The 17,275-nt window shown below is 36.8% G+C and overlaps 1 protein-coding gene across 3 annotated transcripts in view; it reads right to left on the reverse strand.

Annotated features, from left to right (window-relative positions):
- SPMIP11 (sperm microtubule inner protein 11) overlaps nucleotides 1-17,215 on the reverse strand; it is a gene marked incomplete at its 5' end in the record, with an annotated part of 109,276 nt that extends 92,061 nt beyond the window's left edge. For 2 of the 3 annotated variants that reach the window (XM_082421507.1, XM_082421505.1), the window contains one exon: nucleotides 14,200-17,215. In XM_082421507.1, the coding sequence (XP_082277633.1) occupies nucleotides 14,200-14,266 (67 nt within the window). The remainder of the gene's footprint in view (nucleotides 1-14,199) is intronic. The other variant, XM_082421506.1, reaches the window with a different exon arrangement.
- Nucleotides 17,216-17,275: the final 60 nt, after the last annotated feature.

Below are 17,275 nucleotides of genomic sequence, written 5' to 3' on the forward strand. Positions count from 1 at the left end.
GGCTCAGATGATGGTTAGCATTTTTTAGCAATAAAGTATTTTTAAAGTATGTATGTACATTGTTTTTTTAGACATACTGCGGTTACATACTTAATAGACTATAATATAATGTAAACTAAACTTTTATATGCATTGGGAAACCAAAAAATTTGTGTGACTCACTGTTGTGATATTGGCTTTAATGTGGTGGTCTGGAACTGAACGTGCAATATCTCTGAGGTATGCCTGTTTATTTGGTCTCACATTAACATGTATATCAGCTTTCCTGCTCTCTCTTTTAAAAAAAATTGTTTTTAAACTTTTACGTTTTGAAATAATTATAGATTTTTCTCAGGAAGTTGCAAAGATTGTACAGAGAGATCCTGTGTATACTCTAACCAGTTCTCCCCAGTGGTTACATCTTATGTAACTATAGTACAATATCAAAATCAGGAATTTGACATTGGTACAATGTGTGTGTATAGTTCTTTTTCGTCTTATCACATGTATGTATAGATTTGTGTAACGACCACTGCAATCAAGATATAGAACTCTTCTATCACCACAAGATCTCTTTCATGCTACCCCTTTTATTGTCACATCCACCCTCTCCTTCCCATCATACTTAACTTTGGGCAAGTACTAATTTGTTCTCTGCCTTTATAATTTTGTAATTTAAAAATGTTGTGTAAATGGAATCATACAGTCTGTGACCTTTTGAGATTGTTTTCATTCTGCAAAATGCCCTTGAGATCCATCTAATTTAATCTGCCTGTATCGGTAGTTGGTTCCTTTTATTGCTGAGTAGTATTTCATCATATTGATGTGTTCTATAGTTTAAACGTTCACTTAATTTTTAAAATTGAAATATGGTTGATTTACAATATTATATTAGTTTCAGGTGTATATCAGAGGTGAAGCAGTTCTAGGTGATGGCAAGATTCAAGATGAGGCCATGGGAATGGGTGACTGAAGTGGAGCAGAGGTGAGGCTTATCGTGTTGAGGAGGCTAGGTTTCGGAGAGGACACTCATGTGGATGTTTGAATCACTTGGGGTAGGAGTAGATCTTGGGTTGGAGAGGAATTCTATGAAGTAAGTTCCAGTGTTCTCAAGGAATGAGGGAGAGTAACCAAAGGGAGATGGTAGGCATATGGCCAAAATACATAAACCTCAAAGAAGCAAGTGACTTTAAAAGAAGGTGGAGTTAGTGATGGTCTTAAAGTGCCAGGAGTAGCTTTTGCACAGCAAAGTAAACTATAAACAAAATGAAAAGACAACCTACGGACTGGGAGAAAATATTTGCAAACAATGTGACCGACAAGAGCTTAATTTTGAAAATATGCAAATAGCTCACACAGCTCAATAACAAACAAAACAAAACAAACAAAAAAGAAAAACAAGCAACCCAATAAAAAAATGGGCAGAAGGCCTAAAAAGACATTTCTCCAAAGAAGATATCCAGATGGCCAATAAGCACATGAAAAGATGCTCAACATCACTAATTATTAGAGAAATGCAAATCAAAACTACAATGAGGTATCACCTCACACTAGTCAGGATAGGCATCATCAAAAAGTCTACCAATTATAAATGCTGGAGAGGGTGTGGAGAAAAGGGAACCCTCATACACTGTTGGTGGGAATGCAAATTGGGGCAGCCACTCTGGAGAACAATATGGAGCTTCCTCAAAAAACTAAAAACAGTTCCCATATGATCCAGCAATCCCACTCCTGGGCATACATCTGGACAAAACCCTAATTTGAAAAGATACGTGCACCCCATCAGCAGCACTATTTACAATAGTCAAGACATGGAAGCAACCTAAATGTCCATTGACAGATGAATGGATAAAGAAGATGTGGTATATATATATATACACAGTGGAATATTAGCCATAAAAAGAATGAAATAATGCCATTTGCAGCAACAAATGGACCTAGAGATTATCATACTAAGTGAAGTAAGTCAGAAAGAGAAAGACAAATACCATATGACATTACTTATATGTGGAATCTAAAAAATTATACAAATGAACTTATTACAAAACAGAAAGAGATTCACATAGAAAACAAACTTATGGTTACCAAAGGGGAAAGGTGGCGGGGGGAGGGATAAATTAGGAGTTTAGATTATCATACTAAGTGAAGTAAGTCAGAAAGAGAAAGATAAATACCATATGACATTACTTATATGTCTTGTAATAAACTATAATGAAAAAGAATCTGAAAAAGAATATTTTATATATATATACGTATATAACTGAATCACTTTGCTGTACACCAGAAACTAATACAGCATTGTAAATCATCTATATTTCAATTAAAAAAAAAAGTGCCAGAAGTGAGATTGATTACTTCTAGATCCAGATATACCTGGGTTTGGGAGAATAAATAGTCTCTACTTGAGGCTCTTTTTACAGAGGATTTTGAATTTGTGTGTATTATTTCTATGAAGATTTTCATGTCTTTCTAATACATGTATATACCCACAACAATATATGTATTGTTTTGTATGGTTTTAAACTTTAAACAAATGGCATAATACTCTGCATATTATTCTGTACCTTGTATTTTCATTCAATTTGTTTTAAGGTTTATTCATGTTGATACTTGCTCTCACTCACATTAACTACAATATTTAACGGTATTGCTACCTGTTTTGTATTCATTCTTCTGTTGATGAATATTTAGATTGTTTTCAATTGTTGTTATTCAGAAAATGCTGCCCTGAACATAATTACAGGTGTCTTCTTCTTTGTCTATGATATTCTACAGTTTCACTTTTGTGTGTCCAAGTGTGGATTTATATTTTGTTTAATGGTATTTTGGATATATTTTAATGAGAATTTATATCTCTGTTCAATTCTGGAAAATTCTCACTATCTGTTCAAGTTACTCTTCTCCCTTAGTTTCTCCATTCTGTTTTTTCTGTAACTCCTATCAGCAAATGTTGGAGCTTCTCCATGAAAACTCCATCTCTGTACTGCTCTTTGATATTTTATCTCTTTGCCTCTCTGTGTTATGTTCTGGGTGAGGTATTCAACATTATCTTGCAGTTCACTAATTCTCTCTTCATCTCTGTTAAGTCTAGAGTTTAGTCCACCAATTGGGTCTTTAAACATTTTAGTGGCTATATTTTTCATTTCCAGTTTTCAAATTTGTTCTTTTACATATCTATCTGGGCTTGTTTTAATTCTGCACATGTGTTTCATGATTTTCTCTATGTTATATGTAAATTATTCATTCACTGTCTTTTTGAGGAGCTTAAAAGTTTATTTTAAAGCATTTATAGACTTTTAATATTTTAATATTCTCTAGTATAAATTTATCTTCCAAATACTGATTTTTTGGCTAGCTCTTGTCGAGTTAGGTTTTTTCCAAGTGTTTTATAATGTTGAATTTCAGACTCATTTTTAGTGGGAGAGCACACACACACACTCTCAGTTCCTAGGTGTGCTCCATATAAGCTTTTGCCTCAGACAGTGGCAGGCAGAAGTTTTTCATTTTTCTTTCGTAAAATAGAGAACCTGTTCCCAGCCCCTCACTTCCAGAGTGACTTTGGCTCTAGTCCTGGTTGCAGGTGGAGAACTTTTAGTCTCTGTTAACTTGCAGGGGCTGAACGCATAGCTGCCTCTAACTGCTTAAGCCTGGAAGCTAGCAGGCCCTCAGCTTCAGCCCTACTCACAGCTTTTATTAATAGTTTTCTTATATTTGTGGCCCATGGAGATATCTATCTTGCCTTTGAACCATTATATGCTTTTAAAATGTTCTCTTTTGCATTTTTTCAATTATTGTTATGTGCTCACTGTATATAGGGTATCTCAACGCATGGACTTAAATGCAATATTGAGAAGAATACATATTAATAACTTGAAAATTTTAATGCAATTCATAAAAACCCAACCTGTATTCTTTTCATTAGGAAAATAAACATGTGGCCTGAGTGGAGGAATCTGGGAAAGGTTTTCCAAATCCTTCTCTTCTCCTTTTCTTCTCCTATTACTTTCCTATCTCATCTCTCCCATTTGTTGCTTTTTTCTTTTCCCTTCCATTATCCTACTGCTTCCCCTTCTCTTTCCATTTCGCTGCTCCCTGCCCCGCTTCTTCCTCCTTCCCTTCCCTTTCCTCCTTTTACTTTTCTTTGCTGACTCTTCCCCTCCCAGAGTTCTCCTGTATGTAGGTCAAGTTCTCTTATGATTTGTCATCCTCCTAGTGCTGTCTCAGTCCTTTAATGCCAGGTAACAGGAAGGAGCAGATGTGCCTCATGTTTATATGTATCAGGGTTCCACTCAAGGGAAGGGCTGGTCCTCAGTAATGTTGTGATGTACAACATGGGGAATATAGCCAATATTTTATAATAACTATAAATGGAACATAACCTTAAAAAATTGTCACTATATTGTACACCTGTAACATATAATACTGTACAGCAAATATACTTCAATAAAAAAGAATAAGTTAAAAAAATACTTAGATGTTGAAAATCATAAAACATGGATAAAAAAATAAAAGAAAAATTAAATAAATGTGAAGCCATCCCATGGTGATGGAAAGACTTAATATTGTTAAGATGGCAATAGTACATAATGTAAGCTACACATTCAGTGTGATTCCTCTGAAAATTCCCAAAGGCCTTTGGGAAGAAATACGCAAGCTGATCCTAACATTCATATGGAATTTAAAGTGACCCCAAGGAGCCAAAACAATCTTAGAAAAGAAAATCAAAGTTGGAGGCTTACACTTCCCATTTTCAAATGTTAGTGCAAAGGAACAGTAAACAAAACACTGTGAGACTGGCATAAAGCTATACATATAGATGAATGAAATTGAAGGGAGATCCCAGAAATAAACCCACCCATCTATGGTGAACTGATTTTAGACAACAGTCAACAATATTAAATTGGGGGATAATGGTGTTTTCAACAAACGGTGCTAGGCAATTGGCTATCCACATTCAGAGGAATGAAATTGGACCCTTTCCTTCTACCCATACAAAAAGTAACTCAAAATACATAAAAGGTTTAAATGTAAGAAGTAAAATTACAGTCAACACCTTATATTCACAGGTTCCACATCCATGGGTTCAACCAACTCCAGACTGAAAATATTAGAAAAAAGAAATTACAAAAATTTCAAAAGGCAAAACTTGAATTTGCCATGTACCAGCAAATGGTTACACAGCATTTACATTGTATTTACATGTATATAACATTTACATTGTATTAGCTATTATAAGTAATCTAGAGATGATTTAAAGCATACAGGATGATGTGCCTAGGTTATATGCAAATACTATACCATTTTATATAAGAGACTTGAGCATATGCAGATTTTGGTATGTCCTGCTGTCCTTGAACCGATCCTCCATAGATACTGAGGGATGACTGTATAAACTCTCCAATAAAACATGGGGATAAATCTTTAGGATTTAGCAATGGTTTCGTAGATCTGAGAGCAAAGCACAAGCAATGAAAAAATAAATTGGATTTCCTCAAAATTAAAAACCTTTTTGCATCAAAAGATGCAATTCAGAAAGTGAAAATATAGCCCACAGAATTAAAGAAAATATTTGCACATTAAAAATATGATGAGTCGTTATCCAGAGTATATCAAGAACTTTTACAACTCAATAACATAAAGACAAAAAACCCAATTTTAGAAATGGATAAATGACTTCAATAGACCGCTCTCCACACAAGACAAATGGTCAACAAGCAGAAAAAAGATGTCAAATATCATTAGTCATGATGGAAATGCAAATTAAAACCACAATTCAACAACTCCCTCACATATTCTAAAATGGTTATAATCAAGAAAATTAAAAATAACAAATGTTGGTAACAAGGTAGAGAAATTGGAAACATTAAAAATTACTTGTGGGCTTCCCTGGTGGCGCAGTGGTTGAGAATCTGCCTGCTAATGCAGGGCACACGGGTTCGAGCCCCGGTCTGGGAAGATCCCACATGCCGCGGAGCACCTAGGCCTCTGAGCCACAATTGCTGAGCCTGCGCGTCTGGAGCCTGTGCTCCGCAACAAGAGAGGCCGCGATAGTGAGAGGCCCACGCACCGCGATGAAGAGTGGCCCCCACTTGCCACAACTAGAGAAAGCCCTCGCACAGAAACAAAGACCCAACACAGCAATAAATAAATAAATAAATAAATAAAATTTAAAAAAAAAATCCTTATGTGATTTAAAAAAAAAAAAAATTACTTGTGGAGCTCAACCACCAGAGGACAGACAGCAGAAGCAAGAAAAACTACAATCCTGCAGCCTGTGGACCAAAAACCACAGTTACAGAAAGATAGACAAGATGAAAAGGCAGAAGACTATGTACCAGATGAAGGAACAAGAAAAAACCCCAGAAAAACAACTAAATGAAGTGGAGATAGGCAACCTTCCAGAAAAAGAATTCAGAATAATGATAGTGAAGATGATCCAGGACCTCGGAATAAGAATGGAGGCAAAGATTGAGAAGATGCAAGAAATGATTAACAAAGACCTAGAAGAATTAAAGAACAAACAAACAGAGATGACCAATACAATAACTGAAATGAAAACTACACTAGAAGGAATCAATAGCAGAATAACTGAGGCAGAAGAACGGATAAGTGACCTGGAAGACAGAATGGTGGAATTCACTGCTGCGGAACAGACTAAAGAAAAAAGAATGAAAAGAAATGAAGACAGCTTAAGAGACCTCTGGGACAACATTAAACGCAACAACATTCGCATTATAGGGGTCCCAGAAGGTGAAGAGAGAGAGAAAAGACCAGAGAAAATATTTGAAGAGATTATAGTCGAAAACTTCCCTAACATGGGAAAGGAAATAGCCACCCAAGTCCAGGAAGCGCAGAGAGTCCCATACAGGATAAACCCAAGGAGAAACACGCCGAGACACATAGTAATCAAAGTGGCAAAAATTAAAGACAAAGAAAAATTATTGAAAGCAGCAAGGGAAAAATGACAAATAACATACAAGGGAACTCCCATAAGGTTAACAGCTGATTTCTCAGCAGAAACTCTGCAAGCCAGAAGGGAGTGGCATGATATACTTAAAGTGATGAAAGGGAAGAACCTACAACCAAGATTACTCTACCCGGCAAGGATCTCATTTAGATTTGATGGAGAAATCAAAAGCTTTACAGACAAGCAAAAGCTAAGAGAATTCAGCACCACCAAACCAGCTCTACAACAAATGCTAAAGGAACTTCTCTAAGTGGGAAACACAAGAGAAGAAAAGGACCTACAAAAACAAACCCAAAACAATTAAGAAAATGGTCATAGGAACATACATATTGATAATTACCTTAAACGTGAATGGATTAAATGCCCCAACCAAAAGACATAGACTGGCTGAATGGATACAAAAACAAGACCCATATATATGCTGTCTACAAGAGACCCACTTTAGACCTAGGGACACATACAGACTGAAAGTGAGGGGATGGAAAAAGATATTCCATGCAAATGGAAATCAAAAGAAAGCTGGAGCAGCTATACTCATATCAGATAAAATGGACTTTAAAATAAAGAATGTTACAAGAGACAAGGAAGGACATTACATAATGATCAAGGGATCAATCCAAGAAGAAGTATAACAATTACAAATATATATGCACCCAACATAGGAGCACCTCAATACATAAGGCAACTGCTAACAGCTATAAAAGAGGAAATTGACAGTAACACAATCATAGTGGGGGACTTTAACACCTCACTTACACCAATGGACAGATCATCCAAAATGAAAATAAATAAGGAAACAGAAGCTTTAAATGACACAATAGACCAGATAGATTTAATTGATATATATAGGACATTCCATCCAAAACCAGCAGATTACACGTTCTTCTCAAGTGCGCATGGAACATTCTCCAGGATAGATCACATCTTGGGTCACAAATCAAGCCTCAGTAAATTTAAGAAAATTGAAATCATATCAAGCATCTTTTCTGACCACAACGCTATGAGATTAGAAATGAATTACAGGGAAAAAAACGTAAAAAAGACAAACACATGGAGGCTAAACAATACGTTACTAAATAACCAAGAGATCACTGAAGAAATCAAAGAGGAAATAAAAAAATACCTAGAGACAAATGACAATGAAAACACGACGACCCAAAACCTATGGGATGCAGCGAAAGCGGTTCTAAGAGGGAAGTTTATAGCTATACAAGCCTACCTAAAGAAACAAGAAAAATCTCAAGTAAACAATCTAACCTTACACCTAAAGAAACTAGAGAAAGAAGAACAAACAAAACCCAAAGTTAGCAGAAGGAAGGAAATCATAAAGATCAGAGCAGAAATAAATGAAATAGAAACAAAGAAAACAATAGCAAAGATCAATAAAACTAAAAGTTGGTTCTTTGAGAAGATAAACAAAATTGATAAGCCATTAGCCAGACTCATCAAGAAAAAGAGGGAGAGGACTCAAATCAATAAAATCAGAAATGAAAAAGGAGAAGTTACAACAGACACTGCAGAAATACAAAGCATCCTAAGAGACTACTACAAGCAACTTTATACCAATAAAATGGACAACCTGGAAGAAATGGACAAATTTTTAGGAAGGTATAACCTTCCAAGACTGAACCAGGAAGAAACAGAAAATATGAACAGACCAATCACAAGTAATGAAATTGAAACTGTGATTAAAAATCTTCCAACAAACAAAAGTCCAGGACCAGATGGCTTCACAGGTGAATTCTATCAAACATTTAGAGAAAAGCTAACACCTATCCTTCTCAAACTCTTCCAAAAAATTGCAGAGGAAGGAACACTCCCAAACTCATTCTATGAGGCCACCATCACCCTGATACCAAAACCAGACAAAGACACTACAAGAAAAGAAAACTACAGACCAATATCACTGATGAATATAGATGCAAAAATCCTCAACAAAATACTAGCAAACAGAATCCAACAACACATTAAAAGGATCATACACCACGATCAAGTGGGATTTATCCCAGGGATGCAAGGATTCTTCAATATACGCAAATCAATCAATGTGATACACCATATTCACAAATTGAAGAATAAAAACCATATGATCATCTCAATAGATGCAGAAAAAGCTTTTGACAAAATTCAACACCCATTTATGTTAAAAACTCTCCAGAAAGTGGGCATAGAGGGAACCTACCTCAACATAATAAAGGCCATATATGACAAACCCACAGCAAACATCATTCTCAATGGTGAAGAAGTGAAAGCATTTCCTCTAAGATCAGGAACGAGACAAGGATGTCCACTCTCACCACTATTATTCAACATAGTTCTGGAAGTCCTAGCCACGGCAATCAGAGAAGAAAAAGAAATAAAAGGAATACAAATTGGAAAAGAAGAAGTAAAACTGTCACTGTTTGTGGATGACATGATACTATACATAGAAAATCCTAAAACTGCCACCAGAAAACTGCTAGAGCTAATTAATGAATATGGTAAAGTTGCAGGATACAAAATTAATGCACAGAAATCTCTTGCATTCCTATACATTAATGATGAAAAATCTGAAAGAGAAATTATGGAAACACTCCCATTTACCATTGCAACAAAAAGAATAAAATACCTAGGAATAAACCTACCTAGGGAGACAAAAGACCTGTATGCAGAAAACCATAAGACACTGATGAAAGAAATTAAAGATGATACCAACAGATGGAGAGATATACCATGTTCTTGGATTGGAAGAATCAACATTGTGAAAATGAGTATACTACCCAAAGCAATCTACAGATTCAATGCAATCCCTATCAAATTACCAATGGCATTTTTTACGGAGCTAGAACAAATCATATTAAAATTTGTATGGAGACACAAAAGACCCCGAATAGCCAAAGCAGTCTTGAGGCAAAAAAATGGAGCTGGAGGAGTCAGACTCCCTGACTTCAGACTATACTACAAAGCTACAGTAATCAAGACAATATGGTACTGGCACTAAAACAGAAACATAGATCAATGGAACAAGATAGAAAGCCCAGAGATTAACCCACGCACCTATGGTCAACTAATCTATGACAGAGGAGGCAAAGATATACAGTGGAGAAAAGACAGTCTCTTCAATAAGTGGTGCTGGGAAAACTGGACAGCTACATGTAAAAGAATGAAATTAGAATACTCCCTAACACCATACAGAAAAATAAACTCAAAATGGATTAGAGACCTAAATATAAGACTGGACACTATAAAACTCTTAGAGGAAAACATAGGAAGAACACTCTTTGACATAAATCACAGCAAGATCTTTTTTGATCCACCTCCTAGATTAATGGAAATAAAAGCAAAAATAAACAAATGGGACCTAATGAAACTTCAAAGCTTTTGCACGGCAAAGGAAACCATAAACAAGACGAAAAGACAACCCTCAGAATGGGAGAAAATATTTGCAAACGAATCAACGGACAAAGGATTAATCTCCAAAATATATAAACAGCTCATTCAGCTCAATATTAAAGAAACAAACACCCCAATCCAAAAATGGGCAGAAGACCTAAATAGACATTTCTCCAAAGAAGACATACAGACGGCCACGAAGCACATGAAAAGATGCTCAACATCACTAATTATTAGAGAAATGCAAATCAAAACTACAATGAGGTATCACCTCACTCATGTTAGAATGGGCATCATCAGAAAATCAACAAACAACAAATGCTGGAGAGGGTGTGGAGAAAAGGGAACCCTCTTGCACTGTTGGTGGGAATGTAAATTGATACAGCCACTATGGAGAACAATATGGAGGAGGTTCCTTAAAAAACTAAAAATAGAATTACCATATGACCCAGCAATCCCACTACTGGGCATATACCCAGAGAAAACCGTAATTCAAAAAGACACATGCACCCGAATGTTCATTGCAGCACTATTTACAATAGCCAGGTCATGGAAGCAACCTAAATGCCCATCAACAGACGAATGGATAAAGAAGATGTGGTACACATATACAATGGAATATTACTCAGCCATAAAAAGGAACAAAATTGAGTCATTTGTTGAGACGTGGATGGATCTAGAGACTGTCATACAGAGTGAAGTAAGTCAGAAAGAGAAAAACAAATATCGTATATTAACGCATGTATGTGGAACCTAGAAAAATGGTACAGATGAGCCGGTTTGCAGGGCAGAAGTTGAGACACAGATGTAGAGAATGGACATATGGACACCAAGGGGGGAAAACTGCGGTGGGGTGGGGATGGTGGTGTGCTGAATTGGGCGATTGGGATTGACATGTATACACTGATGTGTATAAAATTGATGCCTAATAAGAACCTGCAGTATAAAACAAGAAACAAACAAAACAACTAATACTAAAGTTTCATTGGGTTATTTGTATGGAAATATGTTAATATAAATGTTTCAGACATTACATGAAATTTCTAAAAATCTTATATTTGTATTTGTATGGAAATATGTATGGAAATATGTTAATATAAATGTTTCAGACATTACATGAAATTTCTAAAAATCTTATATGTTCTGGTATAATGTTATAAGTAATAATCCTAGTTATTACTTTAAAATGTATATCTCAGAAATAACTAATTTTCTTGTCAACTGCATTATTATGAACTTTCATCAAATCTTTAACAGTGGTCATTTTTAAGTCTTTTGTCATTTACAGAGAGTTCTGGGTGTTAAAAAAAAATTACTTGTGGAAATGGGAAAATGTACAACCTATGTTTACAACATAAATGTACAATTAGCATATGGTTCAACAACTATACTCCTAGATATATATATATATATATATATATATACCCCAAAGAATTGAAAACACGTGTACACATATATAGATAGCAGCACTGTTCACAATAGCCAAGCGGTAGAAACAACGCAAATGTCCAGCAGAGGGTAAATGGATAAACAAAATGGGGTAGATCCAGGGACTTCCCTGGTGGTCCAGTGGTTAAGACTCCGTGCTTCCAATGCAGGGGGCGCGGGTTTGATTCCTGGTTGGGGAACTAAGATCCCACATGCTGTGCAGTGCAGCCAAAAAGAAAAAAAAATGGGGTAGATCCATAAACAGCCATATTATTCGCCATAGAAGGAATAAAATAAAATGGTTCAGCCTCTGTGGAAAACAGTATGGCAGTTCTTCAAAAACTTAAACATAGAATTAACATATGATCCATCAGTTCCACATCAGGGTATACACCCAAAAGATTGAAAGCAGAGACTGGAACAGATATGGGTACACTCATATTAACAGCAGCATTAATCACAATACCAAAAGGTAGAAGCGACCCAAGTGTCCATTGATGAATGAATGGACTGAACTAAATGTGGCATATACACAAAGGAATGTAATTCAGTCATAAAAACTAAGGAAATACCAACACATGCTACAACGTATATGAGCCTTGAAGTCATTATGATAAATGAAATAACCCTGTCACAAAAAGACAAAAATGATACTATTCCACTTATATGAGGTATCCAGAGAAGTCAAATTCAAAGGCAGAAAGTAGAACGCAGTTGCCAGGGGCTGAGGGGAATTCGTGTTTAATGACTACAGAGTTTCACTAGTGAAAATTGAAAAGTTCTGAACATGGATGGTGAGGATATTTGTACAACAATGTGAATGTGGTTAATGTCATAGAATTTTAAGTATACTTAAAATGGTTTGAATGGTAAATGTTATGACATTTAAGCACAATGAGAAAAATGAATGAAGTACTGATACATGTTACAACACGGATGAACATTGAAAACATCTTAAAACATCCTAAGTGAAAAAAGCCAAACAGAAAAGGCCAGCCAGATCATACTCAACTTGTGTGCTTTAAGTTCATCAAGGTTGCAAAACTGAGGGAAAGTAAGAGTAGTGGTTCCAGAAAAAGAAAACTGGATCAGAATGGAAAAAGACATTTCCCTAGAGTTGGGGCAGCTGGTGAAAGTTGAAGTGGGACTGTGGATTGGATTATAATGTGGAAATCATACTAATTTCCTCATTTGGAGGTTATGTGCTGGTTCCCTGGGAGAGTGTCCTTGTTCTGGGTAAAACACACTGGAGTATTTTGTGTGAAATGGCAAATGTGGTAAAGCAATGACAGCTAGGGAATCTGAGTAGAGATAAACAGTACTTTGCACTGCTATTGCAAATTTTCTGTATGTTTGAAATTACTTTCCAAAACACCATGTCAATACCACGCCAGAACACCGGAGAAGACATCACACCTCCTTGTAAAGGCCAAGCCTTACCCAGATTCAGTTCACACAAAGTCATGAACCTAATCACCCACATAGGTAGGAGTCCACCTGTAATTTACGGGCACTGTGGGAAGATTATATTAGGAGCCACTATGTCTTCTGTGTTGTGGATGACCTGGATGTGATAGAAACAGTGGGATTTTTGAATTCCAATTTTCTACATCATTCCACCAAAAAACTATTAGAACTAATAAGTGAATTCAGTGAAGTTACAAAATCAATACACAAGAATCAACTGCATTTCTAAACACTAATAATGAACCATCAGAAAGACAAAGAAAACAATCCAATTTACAATTGCGTCAAAAAGAACAAAATACCTAGAAATAAATTTAACAAAGGACTTGAAAGACCTTTGACACATGAAGAAATTAAGGAATACACAAACAAATGGAAAGATATCCCATGCTCATGGAATGGAAGAATTAATATTATAAAAATGTCCATTCTACCCAAAGCAATGTACACAGTGAATGCAATCCCTACCAAAATTCCAACGGTATTTTTCACAGAAATAGAGCAAATCATTCTAATATTTGCGTGGAACCACAAAGGACAGCAAACGGCCAAAGCGATCCTCAGAAAGGAGAATAGGATGGAGGCATCTCGCACCCTGACTTCAAATTATACTGTGAAGCTACAATAACCAAAACAGTGTGAAATTGGCACAAAAACAGGTGCAAGCATCAGAAGAACAGAACAGAGAGACCAGAATTAAACCTGTATGGATGCGGTCAGTTAATTTATGACAAAGGGGCCAAGAACACACCAAGTGGAAAGGACAGTCCCCACAATAAACAGTGCTGGGAAAAATTGGACACCACACGCCAAAAAACTACACAGGACACTAGTCTTCACTGCACAGAAACCTGATTAAAAACCCAGTTTTCCACATCAAGCCCTTCCTGGGTCATCTGAAGGTGGATCCCCGCCCCCACCCCCCAGCAGTCAGTCATACACAGGAAGCTTCTGCTCACTTTCCTTACTTCTCAATTTTTCCTCACCTTTTACTCCTGGCCGTGCCTCTCTGGGCGGATCCTGAGCAAACCCAGGTCCTGTCAGCATGGACATAGCCCCAGGTTGTCCTGAAGCCCAAATTCCAGCGAGTCCTATGGAGACTGAACTCCTATTGCACGGACGCTAGCCCTTCGAGTCCCAAAGCGGAAGCCCTGGCGGTGCTTGAGGAGATAGAACTCCTTTCAGCTGCGCGCAGAGCGAAGTCCGCGGTGGGAGGCACCTGCACGGCGGGTCAGAGAAGCGGGCTCAGCGCCTTCTGTGGTTGATGCGGGAAATGCAGGCCGCGTCTAGCTCACAGTTCCCTGGAGATAGTGCTCCCTGCTGGCAGAACTGCTGAACTCATTGAACTTTGGAAATTCAAACTGAAATGGAGCTACATATCCCATAACTTCTCCAAAAATAGTTAAGGAGCAATTAATTGGAAACTATATGGAATGAAATGAATGCAGATACAAACTTTACAACTTACACCAAATTCATTCAAAATTATTCATAGACAAATTTGAAATGTAAAACTATTCAAAATTATAGAAGAAAGCATAGAAGAAAATGGACAGAAGCTTGGGTTTCGTCATGTAGATCATGAGCTTTGAATTTTAACACGCAACACAAAAAGGCAATCCACAAAGAAAACAAGTGATACCATGGACTTCATAAAACTAAAGATTTCTGCTCTGTGAAAGACCTTATTCAGAAAATCAAAAGACAAGCCACAAACTGGGAGAAAAATGTTTGCAAATACATATCTAATAAAGGATTTGTCTCAAAATACACAAAGAACTCTAACACAAACAACCCCATTAAAAATAGGTAACAATCTGAATGGAAACCTGTCCAAAGACGATACACAGATAGTATACAAAAATATGCCCAGGACTGGGGGGCAGAAAAGCAATAGTCCAGCTCAACTCCCTGAGTCATGGGTGACCCTGGACTAGTTCTGTCCTTCCTGGAGGCCTTAGAGAGATGGAGAGGGAGGAAGGGAAAAAGGGCTAGTTATGCTTAAACCTAACTCTAACCCTAACCACTCTCACCACTTTCATTCAACATGGTCTAGGAAGTCCTAGCCATAGTAATTAGATGAAAAAAAGAAGTACAAAAATCTGATTGGAGAGGAAGAAGTAAAACTGTCACTGGTTGTAGATGACATGGTACTCTGTATAGAAGATCCTGGGGACTTCCCTGGAGGTCCACTGGGTAAGACTCCGTGCTCCCAATGCAGGGGGCCTGGGTTCAGTCCCTGGTTGGGGAACTAGATCTCACAGGCATGCTGCAACTAGGAGTCCAAATGCTGAAACTAAGAAGTTCTCATGCTGCAACTAAAGATCCCGCATGCTGCAACGGAGATCCCGCGTGCTGTAGCTAGGACCTGGCGCAGCAAAAATAAATAAATAAATAAATAAAATAACAAATACATAAATAAATATTCAAAAAAGAAAATCCTGAAGACAACACCAAAAAACAAATAGAACTCATAAGAAAATTCAGTTAAGTTACAGTATACAAAATTAATGTACAGAAATCTGCTGCGTTTCTATACACTCACAGAAAACTATCAGAATGAGAAATTAAGAAAACAATCCTATTGACAATGACATTAAGAAAAATAAAATACCTAGAAATACATCTAACCAAGGAGGTAAAAGACCTGTACTCGGAAAACTGGAAGACATTGATGAAAGAAATTGAAGACGACACAAACAAATGGAAAGATATACTGTGCTTATGAATTGGAAGAATTTGTATTGTTAAAATGATTCCACACCCAAAGGCAATCTAGAGATTCGATGTCATCCCTATCAAAATACCAATGGGATCTTTCAAAGAACTAGAACAAAGAATTCTAAAATGTGTATGGAAACACAAAAGAACCTGAATAGTCAATACAACCTTAAGAAAGAGGCACAAACCTGGACATAACATGCTCCCTGATTTGAAACTGTACTACAAATCTAGAATCATCAGTCAGTATGGTATTGGCACACACACACACACGCAAAACCCACATAGATCCATGGAACAGAATAGAGAGCCCAGAAATGAACCCATGCTTTTATGGTCAATTCATCTGTGACAATGGAGGTGAGAATAAACAATGGGGAAAAGATAGCCTCTTCAATAAACGGTGTTGGGAAAAGTGGATAGCTACATGCACAAAATCAAACTGGACTCCTTTCCCATACCATCTACAAAAATAACCTCAGAATGAATCAAATACTTCAATGCAAGACCTGAAGCCATGAAACTCTTAGAAGAATACATGGGCAGTATGCTCTTTGACATGAGTCTTAGCAGTATTTTTTTGGATCTCTTTCCTCAAGCAAGGGAAAAAAAAGGAAAATAAACCAATGGGACTCCATCCAACTGAAAAGCTGTTGAACAGCAAAGGAAACCACCCACAAAACAAAAAGACACCCTACTGAATGTGAGAAAATATTTGCAAATGATATGACTAATAAAGGGTTCATATCCAAAAAAGACCAAGTACTCACACAACTCAACCTCCAAAGAACAAAAACCCCATTATAAAATTGACAGAAGACTGAACGTTTTCCCAAAGAATATATACAGATTGCTAACAGACACATGAAAATATGGTCGACATCATTTATCATCATGGAAAGGCACATCAAAACCACAATGAGATTATCACCTCACACATGAAAGAATGGCTTCATTCAAAAGACAACAAAAAACAAGTATTGACGAGGATGTGGAGCAAACGAAACCCTTGTGCACTTTCATTGGAAATGTTAGTTGATGCAGCCACTATGGAAAACATCATGGAAGTTCCACAAAAAATTAAAACTAGAACTACCATATGATGCAGGAATTACACTTGGGGGGTATCTATCTGAAGGAAACAAAATCACGAATTCAAAAAGATAATATGCACCCTTATGTTCATGTCAGCTTTATTGACAATAGTCAAGATATGGAAGCCATCAAAGTGTCCATCGATACACCAATGGATAAAGAAGATTTCATACACACACACACACACACACACACACACACACACACACACACACACACACACAAAGAGGAATATGTCACAGCCAT

The sequence above is a fragment of the Balaenoptera physalus genome (assembly GCF_965194825.1).
Source record: "Balaenoptera physalus genome assembly, chromosome: 13".
NCBI classification, from domain to species: Eukaryota; Metazoa; Chordata; class Mammalia; order Artiodactyla; family Balaenopteridae; genus Balaenoptera; species Balaenoptera physalus.